This window comes from Momordica charantia (assembly GCF_013281855.1).
Source record: "Momordica charantia cultivar OHB3-1 chromosome 2 unlocalized genomic scaffold, Mcharantia_2.0 BLBB01000002.1, whole genome shotgun sequence".
Taxonomy (NCBI): Eukaryota; Viridiplantae; Streptophyta; class Magnoliopsida; order Cucurbitales; family Cucurbitaceae; genus Momordica; species Momordica charantia.
This window is the reverse complement of record NW_028275160.1, coordinates 9,346,006-9,359,397: the sequence shown is the minus strand read 5'-3', so window position 1 is coordinate 9,359,397 and position 13,392 is coordinate 9,346,006. Positions and strand designations below refer to the sequence as shown.

At 27.0% G+C, this 13,392-nt stretch overlaps 1 protein-coding gene across 1 annotated transcript; it reads left to right on the top strand.

Annotated features, from left to right (window-relative positions):
* The first annotated feature begins 4,994 nt into the window (after positions 1-4,994).
* Positions 4,995-5,881, top strand: LOC148212774 (ethylene-responsive transcription factor ERF008-like). Its single transcript, XM_088120492.1, has one exon. The coding sequence runs from the start codon at positions 5,219-5,221 to the stop codon at positions 5,642-5,644; it is 426 nt and encodes a 141-aa protein (XP_087976618.1). The 5' UTR covers positions 4,995-5,218; the 3' UTR covers positions 5,645-5,881.
* The last annotated feature ends 7,511 nt before the right edge of the window (positions 5,882-13,392 follow it).

Here is a 13,392-nt window from a genome sequence, read left to right as displayed (position 1 = left end):
ATCCAGAATGTATTATGACCTTATTCTGCTCATACAAGTTTGTTCTTTTATTCATGTGGGTGAGCGTGACGTGAATGTTCATCCAAAAAGTACATGTTTTAGGAACACATTTCAAGTATAGAGCTACCTCTCGGAAAGTTCAAATTGTGCGCCCTTCTCGTGATTGAGTTTATATATATGTGATTCTTTTAATATACTAGTTCAGAGAGTTGGATAATAGGATACTCGTCTTCTTAATACTCTAAGAAAAAGTTTTTTTTTTTGTGATGAGATCATGGAAGGGTGCCTATTAAATAATTAGTGGGACTCACAGAGTAAAAAATAAAATCAAAGGCAAAATGATAATTTTATCCAACTAGGACCATAAATCACTTTATAAATTAATAAGTTATGATAACATCTATAAATATAACTCAGGTACAGTTCAACCTTTGATCTATAGTGTAGTCACCTTAGTTAATGCTAAAAAAAGTTAGTCAATTAAAAATTTTAACCGATCAATTTTTAATCATTGGAGTTCTAAGCGGTAGGTCTATAAGATTTTTTTTTTTTTTTTATCTATGCAACCAACATTTGATTGAGAAAAATAAATTAAATTTGTTGGAGCACTAATTTTATTTTTCTTCTTTTAATATGTCAAATTACATTAGTATTCATGGAGAGTTTATTATTAATTTTTTTAGAGACTATTTTTGGAGATTTAAAATTTCAAACACAAAATGCGTTAAAATCATACATCAGATTTAAATGTAATGATAGCTGTATTAATGGTAGCTTTTTATTTTTTTAATTTTTTCCCAAAAGTAGCTTTTTCCGGTGGACCTTTATTTTAATTCAAATTTTAGAGTATATTTCAACTCATTAAGATACTTATCTCAGGTTTAAAAATCCGAATTTCCACCTCATATATTGTATTAAAAAAATAGGAATTACAATTTCCTTGGATAATAATAACGACGAACTGGATCAATACGACATCAATGATGATATGGAGATTTTGTCAACCAATTTAGTTTATACGCTTTTTAAATTTTCATTACCATCTTCTTCCTTGAATTAAAACTTAACCGATATCTCCATTATATTATTTACGAATAATAATAAAAATCTAACCAAAGTTTTTTGTCTAATGATATATTCTATTTCAAAAAGTTGAAGGTCTAGCAAGTTATATTTTATATGTATGTATGTATAATTTTATTGGATAATTTTGAATTGAAAAGCAAAATTGAGTTAAAGACTCGATTATGCATGCTCATTTGAAAGTAAAAACACATGTAACCTACCAAAACGAGCATAGCTCAACGGTAATTGGTATCATTAACTTCAAAAGTGAACACATTAATACATATATTTATTCATACATATATTTGAAGCTACACCATGTACAATGTTGTTAAACAACTAACATCAATAATGTTGTTGATGCAAGATTTGGATCTCGGTTCCAATGTCCAATGCTCCAAACGAACACATGTACACAAAATTAGGTCTGCACACTAGTGTGGTGTTAACTCCAATTTCTATGTCAAGACAACAAGTTCAAGTGAGCATAGAAAATAGTAAGATTTGTGTAAATTATTGCCGATATAAATTTATTTTTCTAGTTCTTCTGATTTGGCTATTCTAAAGCTTTTTCAAGTAGAGTAGATTTTATAAAGCAAATGACATAGAGTTTTTAGCTAGATTTATTTTGTAATGTTGCAACTTTTGTAATATATTGTAAGAAGATTATTTTGTTTAATATAAAAATTATATTATTTGATATTTGAATACATAAATATGAAATATCTTAAATTAGGTCTTTAAACAATGAGATTCACATGAACATGGATTTATGAAAAAAAAAAATAATAATAATAAATAAAAATCCCGACGGTTCTGAAAAAAAGTCGGGAAAATGTGCTTTTCCCAACCTTTTATGAAAAGTCGGAAAAGTTACTTATCCCGACTTTTTTTTTGGAAGGTCCCTTTTCTTGAAGGTCGGGAAAGGTAATTTTTCTCGACGGTTTTTGAAAATGGTCGGGAAAGTCACTTTTCCCGAACTTTTTCAAAACGTCGGGAGTGACTTCTCCTGATGGGCTTCTCCCGACTTTCCTCCAGATGCATTTTTTTCGTTGAGAAGAGTTACTCCCGATGTTTTTAAGGTTTTTTTCGATGTTTTCAAGCGTCAGGAAAAACCTTATTTCTTATAGTGACATACGAGGTCTCTTCTTTTATTTACAGGAGAGTCTCCTAAGGTTAAAACAAATAGAACTGTTCCGAGTAAGTTGAGTTTAGTTGGTTCGAAATATGCGAAGTCACTCCCAAAAAATTTTTTAGAGTTGGTATTTTGTTTTAAATGTAATCTGAACATCTTTTTGGGTCAAGTCAATTTTTATTTATTGGAGAATTTCCCCATATGGTATTTGATGAAAGTTGAAACTCCAACCGAAGGGAATGGATGATGCCTTTCTCAATCAAACACTTTTTCTTTTTGCTTTTTCTTGAAAAAAAATAATAATAAATAAATAAAATGTATTAAAAATGGAAATTATTGGGACCAAGTCTTCCACATAAAATTTAATTTAGCCGCCCAAAATATTATAAACAGGGATGGCCCACCTTTCACTCATTAGGCCTTTGGCAATGCAAATTTTCTATATTACCCTTCCTCTCTCGCTAGAAGACAAGGTCAAAACTGCCAATTCACAATATCGTTATTGCGTTTAGGAAAAGTCAAATTCCGAACGGTATCTCTGCACCGACCACCGACCTACCCTCTGTCTCCTTTTGCAAATTATTCTTTTAAAAATAAATAATTTTATTTAATTTTTAACAGTAAGATATTTACCCCATTTTCAATTATATTATTTTAGTAAACTTTTTCTTTGTTTTAGATTTCCTTTTTGTTACTGAAATTTTAAGATGAGTTATTTTAGTTCATTAAAATATAAAATTCTATTAAAGTGCCAGTGAAGATAAATTAATTAACAAAATATTAATATAAGAAAAAAATTTATTCAATCACTCATGAAATTTTTTTCTTGTTTGTTTTTACTATAACAGTGTAGGGTGAAGATTCAAACTTTCGGAACAAATGTATAATATTTTAACTAGTTGAACCAACTTTGATAATAAGATAAGAGGTAAGTATCATATTATATTATATATATATATATATATATATATATATTTAATTAATGTATAACTTAAGAATAATACTTAAAGTTTCTTAAAAAAATAATACTTAACAAAAATCTCCTACAGACTCTTATTATACCTTTTTAAAATTAGGAGAGATGAATTGGGGGGAGAATATTATTTTAAAATTAATTAAGGGACCAAAATGAAATATGGAAAAAGTTGAAGGACCAAGGTAAAAATATAGGAAATATACAACGACGCAACGAGGGCCAGTACGTACGTCCGGCAACGGGTAGTAATTATGTTGGCAATTTTCTATTTACTCTTTTTACAATTTTTCTTTTTAAATTTTAAATACCGAGACATGTAGAAGTTTTAATTTCATGATAATGTTAATAAAAATATTGATAAAATATCACGTCAATAAATTTTTTTGAAATAATTATAAAAGTTAAAATTAAAAAAATATTTAAATTATTATGTTACCATGATAAGTTAAAATTATTATTTTATTAATGATATATTCATGTCACTAATATATTGTTATTTTTAATATTTTATAGATTTTTTATGATGTTGATATCATGATATTAAATATCCGTCGATATGTCCATATTTCTAATGTTTCCATCATATCACAAAAAAATCGACAAAATATGACAAATATCAACAAAATATCATTATCATATACATAATAGTAAATATTAAATATTTTTAATTTATTTATAAATAGAAAAATATTTATTTGTTAATTTAAATATATTTTACTATTTTTTTATTTTTCTAACTTTACATAAATATCTATCAACATCAATATATTTATACTTTTATGAAATTGAATTCTTGATATTTTTTTTCGACATCTGCATTTAAAATCTTGATTAATATAGAAACTAAAGATATTAAACATGGCAACAAAAATTTAATATCTCCTTACCAAACAGACGTCACAATTCGAGTTTCCAATCAAAAGATTTGCAAGAGGAGACTCTTCGCCTCCTCCAGCCTGTAATTCTCTGACAACCTCCATAACCCAAATCTCAATATTTGCCTTCAAATAATTAAATAAATAATAATAAATCGGCCAACACTATGTCGGTGAACTTGGATTTTTCTTTTTACCCAATTAGAATTTATATTTCTTAACAAATTTAAATTTTGTTTTTTTCCCTTAAATTTTCTATTTCACCCTAACCACTTTATTTTTCTCCTTTTCCAAAATACAAGCAATTGCCAAATTTTGAATAGTAGTCGTCCGATCAGAAAATAAGTATTATTATAAGAATCTTTTTCTTTTCTTCTCTCTAGAAAAACCTAGCTACCTAGTTAAAAAATAGGATAAAATATATTTTATCATCTCTAAATTTAAAAATAAGTTTCAATTTGATCTCTAAATTTTTTAAAATTTTGTTATTAACCTTTAGAAAATAATTATTGATGAGTTGGATGTTTATTAAATTTATATTAATTTTAGCTTAGATGGTAAAACGCCACCTAAACTAAAATTAATAAATATTCAACTCATCAATGTCATGTTAGTTTATCTGTTGGTAGAAGTTTGACTCCAAGGATTTTAAAAATTATTTTCTAAAGATTGAAATCAAACGGTTACTTTTTGAAATTTAGACATCAAATAGAAATTTATTCTCATCCAGGAACCTAATTTCTTTTTTACTATTTGTCATTTTTTGAAACTGAATATATATATATATATAGTAAAATAAGATTATTTATAAAGATAAAATTACAGGATGAACAAAGAGAGCAAGCAGTTGTTTTGAGAGATATTGGTATTATATTATAATTTGTGCGAAGAAATCGACGTGTAGGGTTACTCGGTGACAAAATTTTTAGTTGGCCAAATCGCAAACATAACATAATATGTAGCCAAACCCAAAAACAAATTCAAAATTAAAATAAAAAAAAACTTCCCCTTCTCTCTCTTCTCTCTCTATTGAATATTATTTCATGCAAATATCTCCAAATTAAATTTCTCCACCACCACCACCATCATCTCCCTGTTTCTCCAACCTTTTAGAGAGAGGGGAAATTTCTGTCTTCAAATTTCTTTTAGAGAGAGAGAGAGAGAGGGATGAAAGAGGGAAATGATGAGAAAAATATGAATCATAATGGGAAACCGTACAAAGGGATAAGGATGAGGAAGTGGGGGAAATGGGTCGCTGAAATTCGTGAGCCCAATAAGCGCTCTCGGATTTGGCTCGGCTCCTACTCCTCCCCACTCGCCGCCGCACGCGCCTACGACACCGCCGTCTTCCACCTCCGCGGCCCCTCCGCCCGCCTCAACTTCCCCCACTTCTTCTCCGCCGCCGCCCTCCCCGCCGACTCCTCCCCCGCCGCCGTCCGCAAGATCGCCGCCGAGGTCGGCGCCCGTGTCGACGCCGCCCTCCACGCCTCCGCCGATCCCCCGCGCCCGCCTTCTTCCTCCTGCTTCTCCGACCGGGTCGACCTCAATAAATTACCCGACCCGGAAGATTCCGACGCCGATCTCACCAGCTGACGAATACACTTACTTTCAAATCGCCGTACGTAGAGCTTTTTTTTTTCTATTTTCTTTTAGAGTGAAATAATATATTTAGTGGCCCTTTTTAAGATTTATTTTGTTTTTCTTTTTTTTTAACTTTTAAAATTGTCAATTTTAGTTCTTTAAAAAAAAATAGCTATCTTCATCATCGCTATTCTGCATTTAATTATTTAATAAATTGATGACATAGTCGAAGTTTTAAATGTACAGAAATGTGGATGATATACCCATGAAATACTGATAAAATATCGTTATCGATAAATATTTTTGAAAATTTTATACAAAGAAAAAAAGAATTCGTAAAAAGTATATAAATTAACAAATAAGTATTCACACGTTTTAAATATGTTAAAATTTATTAATATTAATATTTTATATATATTTGTGACATTTTGTTGATATTTTTCATATTTTGTCTAATTTTTTTACTGGAAATATTGATTTATCCCTTGTGTCGATGTCGAATCCATAGATATATGAAAATGTCACCATGTCGACAAATATTTAATACCATGAACATAGTATCTATTAATATTCTTAGAATTTCATCCGAGAATTATTTCTCATTAAGGTGGGTATAAGTTGAAATTATAAAATAAGTTTGTTTATACCTTTTGATTTTTGATTTTTTTTGAATTGGGTAAGTGCCTGAATTTTGGGAAGAAATTATAATGGCCATGTGAAAATTATAAAAAAGAAAAAAGGAAAAAATTGTACATTGATTAGCATTTTGTTGTAAGCCTCTCCTTTTTCCATGTCCCTTCCTTTGTATGTATTATTGTACTACTTTTCTAGATATTTATTTTCATCAACTATTCTTTTTCCTAAATTACTTTCTTTTCTTAGCAATTTTTTTTATTATTTTCTTTTTGTGGATTAAATCTTGTTTTCACTTGTGAATTTTGATTATTTTCAAACTTGTATCTACTTAATTTCTCCTACTTTAAAATGTTTTTCTAGAGGTCTTATTCAAAATTGTCATCTAATCCATATACTTAAAAAAAATAATAATAAGTTATTGAATTTTTAATTTTGTGTCTAGGTCACTATCATCAGTTCCATCATTAACACTTGAGTGACAAACCGACAATATTACTTAAAGATTATGTGACAAGATGCTTGATTGCGTGAATTTTTAACCGACTAAATTAAGGATATAAACTTATTAGACACAATATTAAGAATGTAGAATTATATTAGAAATTTTTAAGGACATAGATGTAGTAGACACTACTTTGGAATTTTATTCTAGTAAAAAAGGAAAAAAAGATTTCGAAAATTTAGACATCAAAAGTTATATTCGAACCAAAATTATTGGAGTTGATATTGTCAAATTTTTATCAATCATTTAAAACAATTATATCCACTGGATAAATGAATAAAGAATTATGTCAACTTTTTATTATATAATTCCAAAAATTAATGACGGTCGCTAATATTTTAAAACAAAAACAAGGAGTACCAAAATGGTTTTTATATAATCTTTCCCTTTCGATTTAATTACAATTTCATATTAATGAAATATAATAATAGAAACTTATTCTTTATTTTCATTAAACATCTTAATGTCATTATAGATAAATGTGAATACAACATTTAATATTCAATGCCCTAAAAAAAACGTTTAATATGATAATTATTTTTAGTTTTTCTTAAATTATTTCAAAATATTAATAGTTAAACATTCAATAATGAGATAATATTCAAATAATCTCTTCGAGCCAACCTGACCAAAAAATGAAGACACATGTCCTTGTTAAAAAGTCGTAAATTTGAATATTTTCGCCTCTCCTTACTGTACTCAAATTTATTTTTAATAGTGAAACATTTCTAATTTTGTCTATTAAATTTCATAAAATTAGCCTTATTTAATAATATATGCATATCATGAAGCTAATTAATTAGTTATTATTAGCATTATCGCTCGTAAAATTATTGTACACAAATTTATCTCTTAAGGAGTTAAATATTTATTAATTGATAAATTTCCTTATTTTTTAGTCCAAAAAATTATAAGAACACAAAGATTTTGAAAACTCAATATTTTACTTAACGTACCTGTGGGGTTAAGCACTTGTTCATGTAGACATAATCAAATAATGAACAAGAAAATTGTCAAGCTCTATTATTAATTTATTAAAAGTTAATTTATAAAGACTAAAATAATTTTTATGTAACCTTTAAGAACTAAAAAAAATATTTAAAAATATATAAAGAGTAGAATAAATAAACATTGAAGGTTAAAGGATCAAAGTAAATTTTAAATGATTGTCTATAATTAAAACTATAAAATTGAAAATTAAGTAGTTTTTGTTGAATTTTAAAATAATATTAATTTGAATTAGAATATATTTCTAAAGTGTAATCCACTATAGTCCAAATGATAAATTCAATCAAAAGACTTTAAGGTAGGACAAAAATGATTTTAATAATAAAAATTTTAAATTATCTTAAAAGTATAAAATATTTGTGGGAGTGAGGACTTAAAAAAGTTACCGATGCTTTTTTTCCCTTTTTCTAGTTCAATAGTGATAGATGTGAGGATTAAACTTTCGACTATATTAATAAACGTTAGTTTTATCTATTAAATTATGTTTGGATTGACATGACATAACAAACTTACACTCGCTCATCTATCAATATTCTTAAAAAATTAGTAACATTATTCTTACTGCTGAAAAACCAAAAAAAAAAAAAAAATTAATTTCTTAGAAAAAAAATTGATGATTTTTTCTAAAGTTATGAAATTTTGTATTTATATATAATATAACCTTAAAGTATTAAATATAACATTTTATAAAAAAAGTAATTTTTTTTCCAACTCATTTAAAAATATCATATCAGCATATATAACTCGTCACCAATTAACAACCATTTTTCTATTAGATCAATTAATGGTCAAATGAACTCAAATACTATTTAGAACTATTCTTCAAATCCAAGGAAATAATGTCTCTTTTCTTTTGAAACTTCCAACACTAAATAGACGTCAACCTCAAAATTCAGAGATTAAAAATATAGTTTTCCTAAAATATGTTTTTCATTTCATTTTTAGAATAATAACATATATTAATACGCTTAATTAATTACTATTTGGAGTATTTCAATAAAACAAAAGTTTGCATCGTTAAGAAAATTATACACCATCTTTCTACTACTAGAACATAATGGTTAGGATATTTATATTTCATGGAATTGAAACTTCAACATTTACGTCTGACATTTAAAATCTTGCTTGTACTAGAAACGTGCTATATTTACGTGGACCTTTTATATATATATATATATATATATATATTTTGTGTTATTTTGTTGCCGCCAATTGTGGAGTAATCATCGTCGACATTATTAGAAACTCATTCTAGTGCCTTACAGTTGTAATCGTTACACGAATTTCAGCAAAATCCCTCTAATTCCCAATATTTCCACCTCAAATTTCCACATTAGTTTCCTATTTTTTTTATTTCTTTTAAAGAAAAGTTTCCTATTCTATTATTATTACATTTAAAACATACTAACGTACGACACACATTTTTCGGAAGTTAAGAATATTAAATTTACGAGATATGGATATTTTCATTGACATCTCGATGTCCATAGAATTGATATCCATATAAGAGATGAATCAATATTTACACAAAATAAATAAAATATAAAAAATATCAAGAAAATACCACTAAAATAGACATATTATTATCATTATTATTAACTTTTAAATTATTTAAAATGATAAATATTTGTCTTTAAATTTAATTATTTATTATAAATTTTTATGTGTATAATTTTTCTTGAATATTCATCATCAAAATTGACATTTTATTGATATTTTAATTGATATTTTCAATATAAAATTGATACCTTAATATTTATATCAATATCAAAATTTAAAATCTTGAAGACAAATCGTTGGAAGACATTGTAAATTAAAATTTTGATCATTTCATGCCATCAAAGCAAAAACTGAATAAAAAATTTTCAAAGGGAGGGACAAAATTTTATATTCTAGCTTTGTATGAATATATAATCTTTCAATATTCTAAAAATTTAGAAAGGTGGCAAAATAGAGAGAAAATTTTTTGATTTTAACATTTATATGTAATTGTTTAAATCTAAACGAACCAAGACGGGGTAAAATGAAGTATTACCGTCTACTATTGAAATGAGTCTTGAATTACGTTCTTTTTTAATAATGGTTCGTTTTTAAAGTTACACTAATCTACATTGAGTCGCTAATATGAACATAGTTCACTTAAGGCATCTTGTTCCTTCCGAGGTTGAAATTAAAATTAAGTCCAATTCTCATCCCTTTTCAAACTTTTTTTCTATTTGATTTCTATTTAGAAATGATTGAATTTTAGTTTTGAAAAATTTCTTTCAAGTACTAGTATGATTAATTTTAATATAATATTTTTTAAGCAAATGTACACATTATTGTTTACAATATTCTATAAGCTAGAGAGAGTTTTAAGAGTTAAAGCTATTATAAATTAGTTGAAAATATATATTTATGGTGGAATTTTATTTAAGGAGGTTGAAAGATTTCATTTTAAAAAGAAAGGGAAAAAGAAAAAGTAAAGAAAACAAGAGAGACTTTGAAATTCTCACAATAATCTCAAAGGCTAGGCTTTTCTCAAGAGAATTTCCAAAGAAAATTCACAATAATCATTAATTTCTACTTTCAATATTATTAAGAAAAAATATGTACAAAAAATTAAGTAAAGAGAAATTTATATTAGTAGTAAAAACTTCGATTTAAATATTTATTGATTATCTTATATTCTAAAATTATATTTATAATAATAAACTAAAATAAATAGATAAATTATTAATATATTAGACATTCGAAATTTGAAAGGCTTAACCAACCGTCTCACTTGCACTTTGGACTATAGCCAACACGATAAGGGGTTAAAAAACTTAAAAGAGTTTGGACTCATTATTTATTATTATTATTATTATTTTTTGTCATTAAATTCTAGGGGATTTGATTTTGGATTTCGGAGATGGAGACCTAAGTTAGCAAGGTTTCTAAGGTCTATTTGGTAACGTTTGTTTCCTCATCTATAAAGACAGAAAAACAAAATTATGTCTAATAGTTATCCTGTTGTTATTTATTTATTTTATTGAAAAAATGAATAAAAATGTGATTGATAACCAGGTTTATTTTTCTCTCAACATTTTATTAAAAAAAAAAGTAGTTTTACATAAAATTATTTTTTTCAGATAAAATATTAAAATAATATTTATTTTTTAATTTGGTCGTCGCTCTCTGCAACATCTAGGCTGATCAGCAACGAGTGATAAGAAGCTTGATTGAGCAAAGAAGTGAAGGAACGAAGCCGTTTTTCTAATAATAGTCCATTTTATTGTTATTCTTTTTTTTCTTGACAATTATAACTGTCATCAAAAGAGTCTTTGGTTTTGAATGGTCATTAAAAAGTTTTTTTTAATAGTTTTTAACCGTCATAGCTAAAAAAAAAACCGACAGTCTTTTCATAACCATCATGTTTACTTTTTTCTTGATGGGTGATACAATTACATTGAAATATGGTCAAAACATCTATTTATGACATTTTTAAAAATCATCTAAAGTCCCTAATGTTTGGTGTTTAAAAAACAAGAAACGAGAACAATAAACTATTTGCTTGGTTTCAAAATTTGATTGAAATTTTGACAAAAGCTATTAAAAAAGTAATTTAACACTTCCACTGTTTCTAAAAACTTGAAAGCAAAAAAATATGAAATAAGAAATAGAAACGTTACCAGCAAACAACTTCTGGGGAAGAGATTTTCTCTATTGGCAAAGTTTATAAGAGAGTATTTTGCATATAGATCTAGTAGGTCATTTATATTTTGACGTGTAGGCCGTGTTTATGCATTGATTATTATTACTCTCCAATTTGAGATGAGAAGGTTTTAAAATTGTTGCATGGCTTCAATATATTGTTGTATCTTATTAGAGTTGTTCGACCTTAAATACATGTGTGTTAGGCACGCGATTCTCAATGTTTGAATATTAGTTGGACATGGTGTAATATACTTAAATTGGAACATAACTCAACTGAGTACGACATATTTTGGATTAAAATGTTATAAGTTTGAATCCTCATTTAAATTCAAAGATGAGTAAAGTCTTAAAAAAAAAACAGTTCATTCTCAAGGTAGTAATAATAGGAATAATATTGATTTCTAATATTCACACTTAAATAGAATACTCAAAAAACTTGAAAAATATTTTATAAACCCTAAATCTTCCTCTAAAGGAAAAAGTAAGAAAGGTTGACTGATGTGATGTATGTTCCTTTAATTGCAAAAATTATTCAAAAATTGGGATTAAAAAGTAATTTCAATTAAAAAGAAAGTTTGACTGCTTTATTCAAATTTAACCAGATGAATTGAATCTATGGTTTTATTTAATGCATCTTGAAGACTTAAATTACTAGGTTTAGCTATCAATGAGACCTGTTTCATTAATAAATTATATATATTTTATTACTTAGGAGTCGGTGAGCCTTTCGCCTTTTTGCTCTTATATCTGAGGTATGTGCATTGTCCCAACTGTGTATATTCTTTGAAGCTCCAAGCCACTCAAGTTATCTCTCGGGGACGTTTAGTTATCTTAAAATATAGACATATTTATATTAAATTTGTGCATTATTAATATTAATGAAAATCCATAATATGGTGTGTGGTTAGATTTATTTATTTACTACAATACCTTTGATTTCAGGAGAGACATATTTTGTCTAATGGGATTTTTTAAAAAAAATATTACAATTTAAAGATGATTTGAGATGGAGATTCCAAACCTAGATTAATTGAGTTAGGCACTGTAGAAATACACAAGATGCCTTGGATATGAACTCTAATGATTAATAAAGTGGTAGTTACTTTTTGCTTTTACAAATTGTTTTCTAGCACGCATTACCTATTCAAATTATTCTGTCTCTATTTAAAGCTACTCATTTTAAGTCATATTCTTGATTAAAAAAGAAAAAAAGAAGAAGAAATTAAGTCATATTCATCATGACCAAGACCGAATCAGACCGAACATCACAACTGTTGCTATATTGAAGATTAGTGTGGTATTCTAACAAAGTAAAAGTGAGCTTAACTCAACAGTAGGTTATGAATTTGAATCCTCCTGTCGTACGACAACATTACTTCATCTACATTTTTTTTTAATAACTAAGAGTCTTTCCCTTATACTCAAACAGGGACCTGAGCCTGCGCCTCCTCTACATTGACTAATTTACTAATTTAATGTTTAGGTAGACACAATATTCAAAAAGTCAGGTACTCCGTCAGTATACCTCTATTGAACACTATTAAGTTTTTTTTTTTTTTTTCCGCAACTATGAGAGAACAATGCATAAAATGAAAAAGAAAGAAAAAATAGACATTTTCCCTTTCAAAAATGGTATAATGGTAATTAGTAAGAAAACACCCGACCGACTTAAATATTATTTATGTTTAAATCCTTTTCATAGAGGAGAATTCAAGTATAGTGTTGAATTGACCAGCACCATATTTGTTGTTTAACATTAAAATATACAGAGATGACTCACTACTTTTTAACAAGTTGCCATTTTCACGGCCATAATATGTTAATGCCCACCATATAATACATGATAATTTTAATTTTCAACTAATTAAGACATCTATCTACGACTGAAAAAATCGTAATTCCAAATCACCGCAGTCACATGTAAGAAGAGAGAGGC